Source organism: Ambystoma mexicanum, chromosome 7q (assembly GCF_040938575.1).
Source record: "Ambystoma mexicanum isolate Mex_15411 chromosome 7q, UKY_AmexF1_1, whole genome shotgun sequence".
Classification (NCBI taxonomy): domain Eukaryota; kingdom Metazoa; phylum Chordata; class Amphibia; order Caudata; family Ambystomatidae; genus Ambystoma; species Ambystoma mexicanum.
Genome location: NC_090941.1, coordinates 840,137,903 through 840,156,368, shown reverse-complemented (window position 1 = coordinate 840,156,368; position 18,466 = coordinate 840,137,903). Strand labels below are relative to the sequence as shown.

The 18,466-nt window shown below is 48.1% G+C and overlaps 1 protein-coding gene across 2 annotated transcripts in view; it reads left to right on the top strand.

Annotated features, from left to right (window-relative positions):
• The window catches only part of AMOTL1 (angiomotin like 1), a 1,007,056-nt gene that overhangs the window by 969,897 nt on the left and 18,693 nt on the right, over positions 1–18,466 (top strand). For both annotated transcript variants that reach the window (XM_069639243.1, XM_069639245.1), the window contains one exon: positions 412–684. In XM_069639243.1, coding sequence (XP_069495344.1) covers positions 412–684 — 273 coding nt within the window. The remainder of the gene's footprint in view (positions 1–411; positions 685–18,466) is intronic.

The window sequence follows — 18,466 nt, the reverse complement described above, 5'->3', positions numbered from 1 at the left end:
TAAAACTGGAAATGAAAGGTCTGCCCGATGAAACATTTAGAAGTCTAAAATTAAACATACAAATGAAAAAGATTCTCAGACAAGAAAAGGTTTAGGGAAACATGAAAAGTTGAGAGTAAATCGGTAGAAAGCATAGAAACTAGACATTTGGGAGGTGCATTTAAAGCAGTCTCATTTCAGGCTGTCTTGCTTTTGCATGTCCCTCAGCTTGCCCCTTTGCCAATTTTTCATTTGTGTGAAGTGGTTTTGTTGGCTGAGTACCTCATAGCCAGTGACTGCCGTGTATAGGTCCGAGCCCTAACAGCATTCGACAAGAAGGTTAATCCCAACTTGGGTCTCATTAAATTCTTCGGTGGGCTGTTGAAATATGTTAAGATTTACCAAATTCTGCTTTTCTTTTTCTTCTGTTAGGATTGCTTTTGGGAAAGGACTCCAATGAACATGCTTCACCAACAACACTGTCTCTGCCATCTTCCTTTATGCCACCCACGGCTTTGTCAATGCCAATAAGCCCCTGCCATGTCAAAACAGGCAGCAAAGACAGCAGTACGCAAACAGACAAAAAAGCAGAACTTTTCTGGCCCACCAGTGCTTCCTACCCAGGCAGAGGACGGCTAAGCAACACCCCTTACAGCAGCCCTATTTTGAGGCATACGGGTAACAAAGGCAGTGAGGATAAGCTTGGTAAGTGTTGCCAGCTGGAATTCCTCACTTCAAGTTCTTTGATAGTTGTGATCATTATTAAATTTGAACTGCGCCCAAAAAATGTACTTTTAATGCCAGATTATTTGCAGTATGATGAGCATTTGTTTCTGATTATAACATGTCACACGTCTGCAAGTTCAGTACTAATGTCAGCTATTAATCTGCAATATATACAGAGACTATATTTTATAATTGGGTTGTGCCAAAGGAAGGTAGCAGGCCTGATTACTCACAGGTAAATTCTGGCTTTCCTCGTCAGTCCATACGACTTGAGGATTGTCCGCTTCCAGCAGAAAGCACTTGTTGCCACATTATTAACAACCTCCCTGTTTGGGTGCAATCAATGAAATCTACCTATTTGACGAAGGGGGCGCACATCTTCTACCAATTCTCGTGAGCTCAAATCCTCTAAGCTTGTGCTAAGCGTCTGAACCTCCCTGCGGCAAGCCTTCAACTCCTTCCTGAACTCACCTAGCATCTTCCCAAGGGCAGACAGGGTAAACTCTTCGGGGTCCATGTCAACCTGGGCAGGAAGCCAGCGTGGGTCTTTCATCCTGTCGGGTCCCAGTTGGTAATTCTGCAGAGGCAGCTGAGCCACCTCCCCCAAAAAACCCTAGAAATGTACAGTCTGCAACTGCCTCTACTCAGTTAGTCTCTACATCTCCCAGGAGAAAGGTGAAGTGAACAAAATAACAATCTGCAAGATCCTGCTTCACTCACTGTCAACTTGGGGGCTGGATGCAATTCAGGAGTTTGCACAACATAAATGCATTGCATTGGTGGTGGACATTTGACAATAAACATATCTCCCTGCTTTGTATCTCCAACATTTACCACTATACCTGGCAGCCTTTGCAGTGTGCTGAAAGGCTTTTCTAAAATGGTGCCAGATTTTAGCCTATCCAACACGTGTTTCGACCTTCACAGTCTTTTTAAAGGCTATATGATTCATACCAATTGTGAATATGTAATACACAACAGTTTGCGTTATGAATTATTTACAAAGCCCACAGTTTATACAACATATATCCATAATTGATTGAACAATTATTGCATTGTAATTAGAATATACAGAGGTGCAATAGCAATAAAAAGACAAATACAATGGAGAGAAAAGAGAAAATGATAAGTCTGGTTTGTAGTGTAGGTTCTCTGCTGTATGTGATTAGTGGTTTGGAGCCTATAAAGGGCACAGGTTTTTTATCTAGTGTATGCCAACGCATTTTCAATATGTTTGTAAGTGTGTTATTATCATTAGAATATATTTTGATATCTCACTTTATTTGTGGTGTTGCTCTGTTTGGTTTTGAGTACTAAGAGTTCATTTCTTCTTTCAGTTTGTGTTTTGTTCTTTGCATGTCTAGCCCTTTCTTGAAATCTTTTGGTAATAAGCTCACATTACCAATCAAAATCAGATTTTTGAATCCAGTTGCTCTTTGCTCTTATGAATTTCCCGGTCGGTATATTTTTGATAATACTTTTGCGGTGACAGCTAGGGGAGTGCAATATTGAATTGACTTGATTTCTTTCTGGTAAGTTTGACTAATTAGTTTGTTTTCAGCAACAAAGGTATGCAGGTCTAGGAAATTGATCTATGTTCTATTATATGTACAACTTAATTCAATTTCAAATGTATTTCTGTTCAAGAATTCCACATATTTCTGTAATTTTAATGCAGTACCTTTTCAAAACATCAATATATCATCAATGTAACGCTACCGTGCTACAACTGTTGACATGGATTGTCACCCAATGCATGAACATTCTCAACTGTCCCAAAAATAAGTTTGCTAGGAGATGAGGCATAATTGCCACCCATTGCCACTCCCTTAGTTTGTTTGTGCATTGTTCACTTAAACAAGAAGATATTGTTGACAGTAAATTGTAACAATTCCTTGATCATTTGAATATGCATGTAATAGAAAGCTGAGGTGTTCATATATGTATAGTCTGATTGCCATGGCCAAGTCATGTCTTATTGACGTATATAAGGCTTTCACATCTAATGTTACCGATATGAAATCATCTTTAATTTCTCCCTTTTCTAAAATTTGGAGGATGTGCATTGAGTCTCTCAAGAACGATTGAAGTTTTTTGACCTTGTCTCTAATTGCAAGATCTATATATTTTGATATATTCTTTGTAACCCAACCCAGTCCACTGACTATTGATTGTGCGTCAGGAAGTGTATTGTAATTTTTATGCACTTTAGGTAAGAAGTAGATTGTGGGGATAATTGGGTTTTCTCTGATCAGATATAGTCTTTCATTGTCTGCAAGCAGTCCCTGTCTGTGCCATTTCCTAATTAGAGTATTAACTGTAGATGGAATCTCCTCCACTGTGTTTTCTTAGTTTTTTTTTTTTTATCAGCCTGGTGTTTGCAAGTGGTGTTCTGCCAATCTAATCTAATCTAGTCTTGTCTGTTCAAAATTACTAAATTGCCACCATTGTCAAGCTCCTTGATAGTTATATCATTTGAATGGATTGTGTCCTCCAACGTATTCCTCATCTATGACATGTAATGTCCACAGCTGTGCTGCTTTGGAAATTTTTTGGCACAGGGCGCCCTGCGTCGATGGCGTCGGGTCGATGTCCCTCGACGGCCTCCGTTGAGGGTTACGTCATCGGATATTATAAGTAGCATGCATGGCGCCCGTAGCCTCAGTTCGAGGGGATTGGGTCCTCCGACTTATTCCATATCTATGACAGGTAATCACCACAGCTGTGCTGCTTGGGAAAATCTTTCGGCGTCTACGTCATGCGTCGATGACGTCGATACGCTGTCCTCGAGGGCTTCCGTCGAGCCGACGTCACCGGATGTTATAAGTAGGACGCACGACGCCCGTATCCTCAGTTCAGTTTTTTCCGCGAACGTGTTCGCTTCGGAGATCTCGGCGCGCCTCAGTTCTTCTGAGTTCTGTGCTTTCGGTTCTTCGAACCTGTTCGTTGTGAAGATTTCCATGATATCTTCGGCTTCTTCCACCCCGCGGCCGGGTTTTAAGAAGTGTCGGGATTCGGGTCCAAGATCTCGTTGACGGACTCGCACGACGCCTGCCTCTGGTGCCTCGGTGAGGCCCACGACACGGATGATTGTGTTGACTGCCAGTCGCTTACGTTGAAGGCCTTGCGGGAGCGGAAGAAGAAGCTTTCTGTCGGTAAGGTGGCCAAGCCTCGGAAGTCGAGATCCACGGGGCTTTTGACTGACGGTTCGAGGGGCGACTCTCTGCATCGTCGTCGTTAGTCGCAGGAGATGATGGCAATTTTTCAGTCTCAGGGCTCTGTTCCGTCCGCGCCGCCGAAAGACGCCGGCCGTGACCGTGCTAGAGCCGTCACTCACACGCCTTCGGGCTCGGGTGGTTGGCGCGATCATCGAGCACCTTCGAGGTCTCGATCGGACAAGGTGGATCGCTCTAGACATGTCCGCTTCAGGTCCCGGTCCTCGACGCCCTCGAGACCGTCGGAGCCTGTGAGGTCTTTGAAGAAGACATCGACGCCTTCGGCGCTGAGGTCGTTGAGGGACTCTCTCGAGGCTTCGCCTCCGAGGAAGCCATCAGCGCCCAGGCGGTCGAAGGACACGCTCGGGGCTCCGCCCTCGAGGACTGTGTCGAAGCCATCTGCGCCATGTTCGACGTTGATGCTGATTCCATCGATGCCTTTCGAGGCTGCTTTGTCGGAGGTACCCCGTGGCACGGTGGAACCCCCCAGAAAGGCTCTGGCCAAGTCTAAAAATGTCTTTGTCCCTTTTTCTGTGCCCCCATTCCAGCCTCTGGATTATATTTCTGAGGTGGAAGAAGGGTCAGAAGAAGGAGGTTTGGTTCCTGATGAGGTACCTGATGAGATTTTGTCTGGTCATAGCCAGCTTGAAGACCTTAGTCAGTCGTTGCACGACCCCAGTGATTTGGACACCTCTCCGGAGGTGGAGTTCGGTAGGCCTGAGCCTGGCACCCACGCCGAGTCCTCTTACCAGTGCCTTATGTCGAGGGTAAGGGAATACTTGGGGTGGTCTGCGCCACCAGTGGATTTTCTGCAGGATGACCTGACTGATATCCTTGACAAAGGTCCACCAACTGAGCCGGTACTGCCATTCCATATGGCTTTGCAGAGAAGGGTGGCAGCAGCTTGGACTGCTCCGGAGAGTCTCACGGCAGTGAGCAAGTCTTTGCCGAAGAAATATCGTCCCGCCAGTAGCGACCCCAGCTACTTGACTACGCACCCCACTCCGGAGAGTTTGGTGGTGCAGACGGCTACGGCCCTGGCAAAACGGGTGTCGTACCCTTCCATCCCTTCTACATTCCCTGCTGTAGAAAGGTGCAATAGAACTGGTGCCTGTAGCGGAGAGGAACAAGGGATGGTATTCCCCTTATTTTTGGATTTCCAAGAAGGACGGGGGATTGAGACCCATCATGGACTTGCGCGGTTTGAACAAGCTCCTCAGGAAGGACAAGTTCAAGATGGTTACTCTTTCTCAAGTCCTCCAGGCCCTTCAACTGCAGGACTGGTTGGTGTCTCTCGACCTCAAGGACGCTTACTTTCATGTGCCGATCTATCCCAAGTACAAGAAGTACCTGAGGTTTGCGGTTGGCGACTCGCGTTTTCAGTTTCGGGTCCTGCCGTTCCGATTGACCTCCGCCCGAGGGTCTTCACCAAGCTCATGGTGGTGGTGGCAGCGTATCTCAGGAAAGGGGGGATTCATGTCTACCCCTACCTGGACGATTGATCAGGGCGCACTCTCCCGACCAAGTTTGGGATCATCTGTCTGTCACCTGCCACTCCCTTCACAAGCTGGGCTTCTCCCTCAACTTAAAGAAGTCCCACTTGACGCCAACTCAGCGGCTCCAGTACATCGGAGCAGTGCTCGACACGTCCCTGGGGCAGTGTTTCCCTCCCCAGGTGAGGGCTCATCACATTTAGCAGATGGTGCACAAGTTTGAACATGCCAGAATCTCCCGGCGTTCGAGTTCTTGAGGTTGCTCGGCCTCATGGCATCCTGCATGCTTCTGGTGCCAGAGGCCAGGTTGCGGATGAGATCTCTGCAATGGGCTCTCAAGATGCAGTGGTCACAGTGCTCCGGCAGGATGTCGGACCCCGTTCAGGTGCCGACCTCGGTCGCCCAGGACCTTCTGTGGTGGGCCGTCGAAGGCAATCTGATGAGGGAGGCTCCATTTTGGCTACCCTGGCCGGAGGTGACGATCGTAACGGATGCATCCCTTACGGGATGGGGAGCTCATGCCAACGAGTTGACAGTCCGTGGTCATTGGTCTCCGTAGGAGTCCAGACTCCATATCAATCTGTTGGAGCTGAGGGCCGTCCGGCTTGCCCTGAAGGCTTTTCTGCCGACTGTGCAAGGGAAGAATGTCCTGATTCTGAAGGACAACTCAGTGTCCATGTACTACCTCAACAAAAATGTGGGGGCAGGGTCACTTCCTCTGTGCAGGGAGGCGATGCAGCTCCGGTTCTGGGCCATCTAGCAGGAAATTTCGATCTCGGCAGTTCATCTGGCCAGATACGAAAACGAGATGGCGGATGCTCTGAGCAGGCAGAGCGAGATCTCTCACGAGTGGGAGCTGGCTCAGGAGATTCTCCTAGAGATCTTCGCCCTTTGGGGGACCCCACAAGTGGATCTCTTCACCTCCAGTGTCAACCGAAAGTGCGAAAGAATCTGCTCGCGGGAATTTCCTCCAAGAGGAGCCTTAGACATGTTTGTGGTCCTTTCCACTGCTGTACGCGTTTCCTCCAGTCCCCGTCATCCTGCAAGTGCTGCAGAGGTTACGGAGGTTTGGTTCCCGGAGGATCCTCATTGCTCCAGCTTGGGCCCGGAGGACGTGGTAACGGACCTTCTCGACTTGTCCGTCTGCCCTCCACGGCGTCTTCCCTACCGAGACGATCTTCTCTCACGGGAGGGGAGTCAGGTTCTCCATCTAGAGGTCAGATCCCTCAACCTTCACGCTTGGCTTCTGAAAGGTTGAGGTATAAGGATTGGGACCTCCCTGAAGACGTGATGGAGGTGTTGCTTTCGGCCAGACGGCCTGCAACAAAGTCCCTGTACCGTTGCCGTTGGAGAAAGTTCTGCGACTGGTGCAGGGTTAAGAATGTGGATCCTTTTTCATGTGGCAATCCTGTGGTTCTGTCTTTTTTGCTTTCTTTAGCCCACAAGGGCCTGCAAGTGGGTACCATTAAAGGTTACCTGGCGGCGCTGTCCATATTTAAGCGCTCGTCTGAGGAGTGTTCTCATTTCAAAATTCCTTTGATTTCTCTGTTTCTGAAAGGGCTCACTAATGTGTTCCCATCGTCACCTTTCTAGGTGCCCGGTTGGGATTTGAACCTGGTTCTAAAATTCCTAATGGGTGCTCCATTTGAGCCTTTACATTCTTGTCCTTTGAGACTGTTAACCCTTAAAACTGTGTTTTTAGTTGCGGTCACTTCTGCTCGCAGAGTGAGTTGCAGGGACTTTCTGTTAAGCCACCCTTCACGGTGTTTCATAAGGACAGGGTTGTCCTTAGAGTTTGTCCGTCGTTTCTTCCGAAAGTTGTCTCAGAATTTCATTTAAGCCAGAAGGTCATTCTTCTGGCATTTTATCCTCCTCCGCATCCTGCTGGGGAAGAGGAGAGGCTCCATATGTTGGATCCTAGGAGAGCTTTAAGTTTCTACATTTCACGCATGTCCCGGGTCAGAGTGGACGATCAGCTCTTTATAGGTTACGCTGGAAGGCGTTTGGGACAAGCTGTTACTAAGCAGACTTTGTCTAGATGGATTATTTTGGCAATTTCTGAATGTTACCGCTTGGCGGGTAAGGACCCTCTGGTAGGCCTACGGACCCATTTTACTAGGGGTATGGCTTCCTCTACTGCCCTGCAGAGGGGTGTTCCTATTCGTAACATCTGTGAAGCAGCCACTTGGGCTTCGGTCCTTACTTTTGTATGACACTACTCCCTAGACTCTAGCCATGGGCAGGATCTGGCCTTTGACAAGGCGGTCCTTTACTATGCAATTTGATTCTTTTCCCTCCTCCATACGTTGGTACTGCTTTGGGAGTCTGTCATAGATATGGAATACGTCGGAGGACCCAATCCCCTCAAAGAAAAGTTACTCTTACCTGGTAGCGTTCTTTCGATTGGGTGGTCTAACGTATTCCATATCTATGACAGCTGTGGACATTACATGTCATAAAGGAGGAATATGTTGGAGGAACATCCAGTCAAAAGGACAATACCAGTTGGTAAGTAACTTGTTCTTCTCATTAACTAAGTCGGTCAAAGCTGGTCTTTCTTGCTTACTGAAGTTATGTTGTTTATATATAGGTTTGATTATAGTTTTTATTTTTTTTATTTGATTTTTATTGCCATTCTCATAATCGGAACAAAATATGGAACAAGATACCCCAACTCACTCCCCCCTCCCCATCCCATGGTTCGAGAGTAGTCCAATGTTGTAGCGCTTCCCCAGAAGATCGAATCCCGCCATCCTCCCCCTACTGAGCCTCTGGAGCGTGAGCTGAGCAAAATTATGATGTCCCTTCATGTGTCTGCTTCCCTGGGGGCGTCTATTATGCCCAGGAGCCTCATGCTCCGAGGGCACCATTGCTGCCTTGCACCATTCACCAGATATGACAATAGGGATGCCCAGTCCGACCGGAATTTTAGGTGCTCCCCTTGAATTGAGTATGTAAGCCACTAGAGTGCCAACAGGTTCCACATCTTTGCCACCCATTCATGGTCCTGTGGAGGGTCCCTTGTTTTCCACCTACGAGCTAGGACCATTGCAGCGGCCATCATCATTATTGCGTAGAGCTTACGGCCCACCTTTGTCTTAATTGATGCCAGTGTACCCCCCAGGCCCAGTATCGCAAGACCTTTGTTACCCCTGTGATTAAGGTCCAGAACTTGGTTGAGTGCATTCCAGATCCCTGCCCAATATTTCTCAATTTTAGGACACTCCCACCATATGTGCTCTCAAGTACCCACTGCGCGGCATTCTCTCCAGCAAAGGTGGGAAGTCCCGGGATACATTCTGTGAAATTTGGAGGGGGTCAAGTGCCACTGGGTGAACAGCTTCAGTCACATCTCCCTTATTTGAAGGGATCTTGTTAGCTTGGGTATCTGCTTCCATAGCCAAGTCCAGTCATTTTCCTCAATTGCAGACCCGGTGGCTAATTCCCAATTCTTCATGTAGGGCCGTAGTGGAGGATCCTCTCCTGCCTTCATATGCCTATATAACGCTGTGATCAAGTGCTTGTCCCCCGATTCCCTGCTAAGATACCTTTTCAAAGGGGGTTAGTTGGCAGTTTGTGGCTTGCTTTACGGTGGGGTGGCTGAGCCAATGCCTAAATTGGCAGTATCAAAACCTTTCCCTTTCTCCCAGCGTGAAATCTGTATTGCACTGATCAAATTGCTTTACCTGCCCCCTCAACCCCCGAACATATGCCATATCATCCTGCATCCCCGCTGGTGCCAAGCTTGAAATGCAGTAATGTGTCCCGGGGCGAACCGAGCCAAGAAACCGCTAGGGGGCCTCAGTCTATCATCTTGCTCTTTAATTTCTCCAGTAGGGGCGGGTAGTTAGCATGGTACAATTGTTAAACCCTTGTAGACCGTTTTATTCCCAAGTAGGTGATAATGCTCCACCCAACTATAGGGGGAGATGGCCTTCAAAGAGTGGGCTACTGGCATCGGGACTGTGAGGTTGAGGATTTCTGTCTTAGAGGCGTTTATTTTCAGGCCGCCACGCTACCAAAGTGGGCTAGCTCGGCTTCTACTGCAGGTATGGCAGTACTCGGGAGGATCAGGTAGAGTATCATATCATCAGCGAAAGCTGCAATTTTATGCGATTACCCCGCAAAGGGGAGTCCGGTAATGAGCCGATTGGATCGCACCGCTTCAAGGAAAGGTTCCAAATGAAGGGCGTACAGTATTGGCGAGAGTGGGCACCCCTGTTTAGTGCCCCTCTCGACATACACAGGGTCTGATAATTGCCCATTCACAGCTAATCTGAGGGTTAAGTTTCTGTAATTAGCTCTGATCCTGTCCATACATTTGGGGCCAAAACCTATCCTAAGCATGGTTGCAAAGAGGAAGCCCCACTCCACCCAGTCAAACGCCTTCTATGCCTCAATTGCCACAAGGAGAGTTGGGATTCCTCTCTTGTGAGCCTTCTCTATCAAGTGGGCCAGCCTCCTGACGTTGTCACTGGTCTGCCTGCCTCTGACAAATCCCGATTGGTCTGGGTGGACCAGCTTAGGGACAAGATGGTCTAGTCTTTTTGCTAGGATCTTGGTGTGTAATTTAGTGTCTACGTTGATTAAAGTTAGGGGGCGGTAGGAACTACATTTCTCTGGCGTCCTAGCCCTTTTTCTGGATGAGGAGAACTTTCGCCTTCTCCATTGATCTTGTAATTGCGCTGTCCCGCCCTATTTGGTTAAAGAGCATAGTTAGGATAGGGTTAAGTGTTTCCTTATGCAATTTATAGAATTCCGCCACATAGCAGTCCAGGCCCAGCGTTTTAAGATTAGGCAGGGATCTAATTGCATCCCTAACCTCGTCCTCTCTGATATCGCTTCCCAGTGTTTCCATCTCTTCTTTCGTTATGCGGGATAACTTAACGGAACCCTATCTAAGTAATTTAGGTGGGAAGACTGCGGGGAAGACTGTGCCGGAGTATCAGATGTATACAGGGCGGAGTAGAATCAGGAGAATTCCCTTGAGATGTCCTCATTTTTGGTGCTTTCATATACAATTTCTGCCTGAGATATAATAAATTCTGTTCAGCAGCTCGAGTCTGGATTGGGTCCAGCTGGCCCCAGGCTGCCCTATACTGCCTTTTGGTAGGTTGGGTCTGTTTTGTTCTCATTTTAGCCTTTATCCCCTTAAGTGCTTCTTCTAGTCGCACCTCTATTCTCAGTTCCCTGTCCCTTCTCGCTTTGATCGCTATTATTGCCTCGCTCAGGGTAGCCTTAAAGGTGTCCCACCTAACCTGGAGTGTCGTGTCCCCTGCGGAGTTCTTCGCGAAGAAGCGTTCTATTTCTTCCTCGATCTCTCGGGCCAGTAATTGATCTATAAAAAGGGAAATCGGGTAGCGCCATTTCCATAGCCCCGGGGGCCTGCACTTTGCTTTCAGGGATATAGTCAAGGGGGCATGGACAGACAATGTTGTGGAGCCCATGGAGATATCTAGAGCTTTCCCCAGAAGGATGGTTGAAAGCCAGATGTAATCTATTCTTGAATGGAACCGTTGTGCATGTGAGTAAAAGGTATACCCCTCTGCGTCCCCCCGTATCTCTCACCACGCATTGACTAGGGCCAGGATACTGATTTTCCTCTTCAGCTCATGTGTTGGTCTCCCGTGTGGGCCCGCCACTCCCGTGGTTCTATCTTTCGCAGGGTCCCACGCGATATTAAAATCGCCAGTAAGAATGATGGGGAACTTGGCAAACTTCTCAAGTTTTCCTAAAGCGCTTTGAAGAAAGAGATCTTGTGCCGTATTTGGGGCATATAAAGTAAGTCGCCACCGTAAGAAGCTGTTTGCTGCCCTCCAGAGATACCGCCAAAAACCTTCCTTGGTCGCCTGTCACCTTCCCAGTGATCTGTAGGTCCAGCCTGTCTCTAAGGGCCAATAGAATCCCTGCTTTCTTTTCAGATTGAGTCGCTTGTATTGACCTGGAGTAGCCCCAAAGTTTGACACTTCCCCTATCTGATGATCGAATATGAGTTTCTCGGAGTGTAATGATTTCCAGCCGTTCGCGCCTGATAAAGCGCTCTAATTTCTTGTGTTTTTTCGGGGAGTTCAGGCCATTTACATTGAGAGAAAAGATCCTCATTACTCGTTGGCTAGGCATAGTGGGTCATATGGAAATAATATAGATCCCGGGACAGCCAGTTTAGCAACCAGCCCTCCTCCCTTGGGCTCCCCCTTTCGGCTTGTGCTGTAGGATCCTTTTCTTTACTTCTGGTACACCGGCTCTCCCGAACCCCCCATTCTCCCTTCCCACCCCCCCTTCCCTCTGGCAGTGTGGGACGACTAGCCTCGGCCCCCCTTGATTCAGAACCTCGAGAGTCGTCCCATCGTATGCCCCCCAAATGTTCCAACGCGAGATATCCGAATCCCATTCCAAGAACAGAGTCTCCATCCCCCCTCCCAAGACCCATGTAGGCGTTGCTGAAAGACATGACCTTGCCAATCCGTTTTTCTGCTTCTATACCCTCCCCAGGCATCCTTTTCCTGCTCCGTCAGCCGCACCCTGTGTGCAACCTCACTCCCGGTGATGGTCTATTCAGTTCTTTGATTCCTGTCCCTTCTTTGGTGACAGACCTTTCAGGAGCAATTGGATGTCGTTTTTCCTTGACTTCTTTGACTGGGCGTGGACCATTCCCACGATTTACGGTCGGCCCGCTGGGATGAAGGAGAAGTGGATGGTGGCGTAGCGTCCTCTTCCAAACCCAGCAAGGCGAGGCCCTGTTCGCATGTAGTAACCTTCTGAGCTTTCCCTCGCCATTCGAAGGTCAGGCTGAAAGCATGTAGCCATCTATAGCAAATATCTTGGGCTCTTAAATGGGAGAGTACAGGTCCCATTCTTCGGCGTTTGTTTAAAGTTGCTTGCGCCAAGTCCTGATATAACGATATCTCTGCCCCACTATACGTGAGTCGGCCAGCCTTCCGTGCTGCTGAGAGGATTCGCTCCTTCACTGTGTAGCTGTGCATTGCCACTAGGACATCTCTGGGTCTAGCGCCTGGCTCTGCTTGTTTGGGACCCACTCTATGTATCTTATCGAAAACTATGTCCTCTATCCCTGGCGCATCCAAGAGGTCCGCAAAAATGCCCTTCACGGTTTGGGGGAGGTCTTGGTCCTGGGTATCCTCCGGAAGAGCCTTAATATGAATGTTCGAGCACCTAGACCTATTTCCTAAATCTTCCACCTGGAGTTCCAGGTTGTGCGTGGCTGTCACCAATTTGTCCAGGAGGGAGTCAGTCGTCCTTGTGTCCTCAGCTAAGTCCTGAATCGCCCTCTCATTTGTGTCAACCCTTTCCTCTATCTTGCTGATGTCGCTCTTGATCTCCTGGAGGCCTTCCACCAAGTCCATCTGCTTCTGGCTAGTTGCAGTAATCTTGTCCACTATGTCGGCCAAGAGAAGTTTCAGCGCCGATTGAGTGACTGGCTGTTCAGGCGCCTGCCGTTCCACTGGGGGGGTCCCTTGTAGACATCTCAGCAGAGAAGGTTCCCTGAGGTTCCTCCAAATCTTTGGCCCATATCTTGTCCAGCTCGCCCTCCTGCGCTCTCCTCAGCGGCCTTTGGAGAGGTTGTCCTTGGCTTTGTTCCTGGACATGGTGAGTGCTTCTAGAGGGAGGTTCGCACCCGAGGAAAGGTTGTGGCCCGACAGGTCTTCTGGCGAGACAGGCTCTCTTCCCCTCACACGAGTATGTTGAGCAGACGTAGCAGTAAAATCAGTGAGAGGACCTCCACGTGAGATCCTACTACTCTGGATTGTCCTCCGGTCGCGGCCTATCCCCCGCCATGGTTATTAATGCTGGTCAATGGGCCCGCTGCTTGATGGCCCCCCCCCCGTGTGCTCACGATGGGTTAGATTTGTTCCGATGACCAGGAGCTAGTGTTGCTTGTTCCTGGAGGAGTGGAGTCTGCTCACCACCCCCACCCTCTGTCCTCAGGGGGCCTCAGGAGGAGTTGCAGCCTGTGCATTAAGGGATCCCAGCACAAAGGAGAGACTCAGCCGAAGAGAGCAAGGGGCGTCCAGCGTGGGGAGGCAAGGATCGATGGGAGGGGGAGCTCCTCTGCAGTATGGGGAGGAAGGCCACATGGAGCGAGTCGGCTGCCCGCACCCTGCTAGGGGGGGACACATACCTTAGTGGCGGCTGCGGGTCTCCTGCTTCCTCCGTTCGGTGCGTCTACGCCTTCCCCTTGTTGGGCGTCCGTCCGGGGCGGGGTATTCCTGGGCTGTGCACTGCGGGGGGATCCGCACGTACCGCGTAGCACTTCCTTCAAACCGGCAGTTCTGAGATCCGATCTCCGGCAATGTAGGAGCTGTTACTGGTGGAGCGTGTCAGTTCCTGTCTGTGGGACGCTTCCGCTGTTCGGTGCTGTCCAGGCAGCGGGGAGATGCTGGAGTGCGAGGTGGTCCCTCCCCGCCTCCTAGCCGCAGCTCCTCCCGGCTCCAAGCAGCACGGCTCCTCCATGTGGCAGACGGGAGCAGGAGTCACAAGCGCGGCACCAGACCGGGCACTGCGCAGTCGAGGGACGCGCTGCACACCGGGCTGAAAGTCTGCCTCAGATACATGCCTTCAGGTCGCTGGAGGCTCGAGGAGGTGAAAGCCCGAGGGAGTTCTGTCCGTGCTCCCACAGCACTAAGGGGTCATGGCGATGCCGTTCCTTTCGCCTGGGGAGGGCTTTGGTGGTCCGCAAGACTTTTTACAGGGCCTTGGGGTCGGGAGCTCGGTGGCCGCGGTGTTCACGGCATCGCGGCCATCTTGGAATCCAGGTTTGATTATAGTTTTATCAATAGGTTTGTGTAAATCCATTACACTGCTCTATGGAAGTTGTCATTTGCATTCTCTTGTGATGTTAGTCATGAATTTGGACTTGTTTTGCAGTTTTTCCATATATAAATTGTCCTGGTAAATGTTAAGTTTTGCTAACATCATGTTGTCGGTTAAGTCCAGATCCTCTTGTAATGATCTGAGAAGTCTTGTAAGTCTAATATCATCTATAGATAGTTCACTAATGGGGATATTGATGCCATCTGTCCTGTGTTCTGTAACCTTATTGAAAAAGAATTTGAGTTTCCTTGGATATTTAAAAATGTCTATTTGTGTATCAATACAATTATTACTATTTGTGGAGCGGAGTGCCACAGGGTTGTGTCCTGGCCTCATTTATTTTCAATCTCTGTATAAACTCACTACCAAATGTTTTAGCTGACTTAGTGAGTTATGTCCCAAGGATAGCTAAACAAAGGGTGTGTGCATTTCTGTATGCAGGTGATGCAGTCCTAATGGCTAAGACAAAACACACCCTTCAGAAATTGATAGATGGATTTGTTGATTATATGAGAGATAGAGGCTTGGCAATTCAATTTGGGAAGTTAAAGCGTATGTGTGTTGGCAATAGTAAACCATGAGGGAACACCATACTGGTAGCAGGGAAAAGTCTTGAGTGGGTCAAATCATTTTGCTACCTTGGGGTGACGATCTCGAGTCATTTGGGCTGCTCATCTCATATAAAGCAGCAAACTATAAAGGCATCGCAAATAAATATCTCAGTTTTCAGATATGGGGCAAAATTGGGTGGATTACTCTTGAATCACACCCTGTGAATTTCAGCGGCTAAATCAACACTGCGGTTAACATACGGCACGGCTGCGTGGGGTTGTTATAAAAAAAATGAAATAACTGAAAACACATTCCGAAGGAACCTCATGAACTGGCTTATGTAGAAGACCACCTAGCAATACACTCCTTGATTTATTGGATGCGTCTATGGGAGAGGGCCAAAATATCAATAACTAGGGTCCTAGTGAAGGATCTCATGCCACAAATTCCTGGGCTGCCTCGCCTTGGTTAAAGTATATAAAATCTTCTCTACAAGAGCTTGGCCTTGGTAATTTGTTCGGTGATGAGTCGCGGATAGATAACACCACTACAGGAGAGCTAACAGAGGCCTTCTGCCCTCAAAGAGCAAACACAAGGAACAAAAATGACTTTGAGAAACAAAGCATACAATTTTATTATTGTAGCGTTGCCTTTAAAATGGTATGTCCAGCATACGTCCAATGGTCTGTCACCCCAAGGGAAAGGCCAGTCATTATGACCCTTAGAGCAAATCTCTTGTTCACTGGAGAAATAGTTTCCTCTTCACCAGTAAATCACACTGAGAAGGAACTGTCCTAGCTGTGAGAATGACAATAATTATTTGTTGCCTTTTTAATTTTTTTGTCCCACCCTAACAAAACTAAGAAAGGATTTTTTAATCCCAGCACTAAGAACCTCCAAGATTAGACATGTGCAATCAGCACTCACATTTTTATTGTCAGCCCCAGATTTGCTGACGGCCCATAAAGTGTATGTGTACGCTTAATGAGCACTTATGTTATGGAAGCAATTTTTATGTACTGATGAATGATTTTAGTATACGTTTGTGCAATACATGATTTTGATTGTATTCAAGGTTTTTATTGTTGTAGCATTTTTATTGTCTGTTCTTTGATGGGAATTTACATTTCCGAATAGAGTTTTTATCTTATCTCTTATCCTACCATTTGTGGGTGCAAAAGATAAGCCTTTGATGAGTACTGTCAATTATTTTGTCAACTATCTGATAAATGTAATGCCTTATTTCAATCCGTCTTGCTTTCTGATGTTTCTTGGACCCTTATCTTGTTCTTATGTTTTCTACTGCTTCTCGTCTGTCTATTCCTTCCTCCTCTTCCGCCTTTCTCTCTTCTTCTGTGGTTAATATATCCTGTTGTGTCTTGAAAATGTACCTGTTTTGTAGTCATTCTTCTGTTTCCCTTTTGTACCATTTTATTTGTGCTGTAAAATGTATCTTTTTGCATGTGCTACTTGACCTGCTGCTAGTTCCTGGTGTAGTCTCATTGCTTTTCTCTTGGTCACTGTCAGGGTCGGAGTTAGCTGGTGATGAAACTGGAGTGCTGTCTCGTGAATTCGATTTGTTAGGGTCTTCATATTTAGATTGAAATGTATAAACCCTGTCATCCCTGTAATCTCTATCGTCATGAAAACATTTTCTTGATTTTGAGTTTACCCTCAACCCAGTGTAATTGTAAAATATAGTTTTTTGTTTGGTACTTTGTGGGGCATCCATTTGTTATATTTCTTTATTCAATATTTCTATTTTGTCTTCTATTCTGGCATGTTTGCGTTCTGCATGCTCGACAAGAAGTTCTATCATTACTTTTGAACTACAATCTAGATTCTCTTCCCATTTCTTGATTACGTCTGAGTCCTCTGTGTTAAAGTCTGTGAAGGTGAGAATTCTAAGGCTGCCTGATATTTTGCTTTGCTCGCGATAGTTCCTCGTTGTTCCCTTCTCCCAATATTTATTTTGTTGGATAATCTTTCGAGTCTTAAGAATTTATGTCTCAGTGTTTCCAGAGTGTGAGTTTTATGTATTTATTTATTGATCATTTGTTAGGGGCATATACAACAGAATTGTGTTTCCAAGCACCACAAGGCAAATGGAGAGTGAACAAGCAGAGTAAAAACAATGTAAAGAACAGTAAGTATACAAACATGGTCCTACTAGGCCTTGTGGCATTCAGTCGTGCAAGTGCAGTGGAGAGAAGTCCAGGAGGTAGTGAAGGGACGGGGAGAGGAGGGAATTAGGGATGGACAAGTGCTGGTGCGCACAGGAGGGAAGTGCAGGGGTGCTTGGGAGGGTCCACGGCTAAGTCTTACGTGGAGTGATCCCAAGGAGTAGGATGCACAGCCACCAGGCATAGGGCACACAAGGACAGTGCTGAGGGGGCGGGGGTACTGGTAACCTGTGAGGTTCATGAAGGTACCAGTCCGCCAGTCTCAGTGGTGTGGTTAGCAGGGAAGAGAAAGAGGTAGAGAAAAGCATAGTTTTGAGAAGTTTCCAGAATTTAAGGAGGTCTGGTTGAGGGGCTGGGAGGCTGTTCCAGAGAGAGGCACCATCTGAAGAGAAAGACCTGCCCCCCTCCCCCCCACTCTCTGCTTGGAGAAGCGTTTGACAATCAAAGTTGGAGTTAGAGGAGTGGAGGGCTCTAGCAGGGAAGTATTTAGTGAGAGAGGATTGGAGATAGCGTGGCCCCTGGCCCCAGAAAGAGTTGTGGATGATGCAGAGGGTCTTAAATGTGATCCTTGCAGCCACCCGAGCCAGTGGAGAGATTTTAGGGCTGGACAGATACGGTCCCTGAGCTTGAGGCCAAGGATAAATCTTGCAACCCTATTCTGGATTAGCTGAAGGGGCATAGGGAGGAAAGAGGGAGATTGAGGAAGAGGCTGTTGTAGTAGTCCAGCCTAGAGAGGACCAGAGCTCTCGAAACACTGAGCTTCTGGGGAACGGTGAGGAAAGGGAGGATGCCTCGAAGGAGGTGAAGGTGAACCTCAAAGGATGGTGAAGATAAGAGGGCCCAAGGAGGGCAGCCAGAGGGTAGGAGGGAATCGGGGGCAGGAGTCCCGATAGGAAGGATCTCCATCTTACTGGCATTAAGACAGCGGTCATTGGCCGCACACCATGCCTGGATAGCGTATAGACAATCGGGAATGAGAGAGGAGGAAGAGGAAGTGGTAGAGGGAAGTTTGAAGGAAAGCTGTGTATCATCAGCGTAACACTGGAAGTGGTGGGAGAAGGAGGAGATCAGGTGAGCAAGAGGGGCGAGCTAGATATTGAAAAGCCATGGCGATAGGATAGAGCCCTGGGGGGTGGACGCCATAAGTAGATAGTGAAGTGGAGGAGGAGAAAAGGCCCAGTTCCAGCTGGAAGGGGCGGTTAGTGAGAAAAGAGTGCCTGGTCCATGATGCCAACGGTATCACAGAGCCATTTTATGAGAATAGTGTTGGCCATGTTGGAGGCAGAGGAGAGATCAAGGAGAATAAGAACAGCAGGAGAATTAGTCAAGATTTGCAAGCATGTCTTCACAGCTGTTCAGGAGAGCAGTTTCCATGCCTCTTGATGCCCGGAATCCAGATTGGTAGTCATGGAGGCAACCTACAAGTTTGGTATGGAGGGTCAGTTGGGGTGATAGTTAGCCTGGCAAGAAGGGTCAACAGACAGCT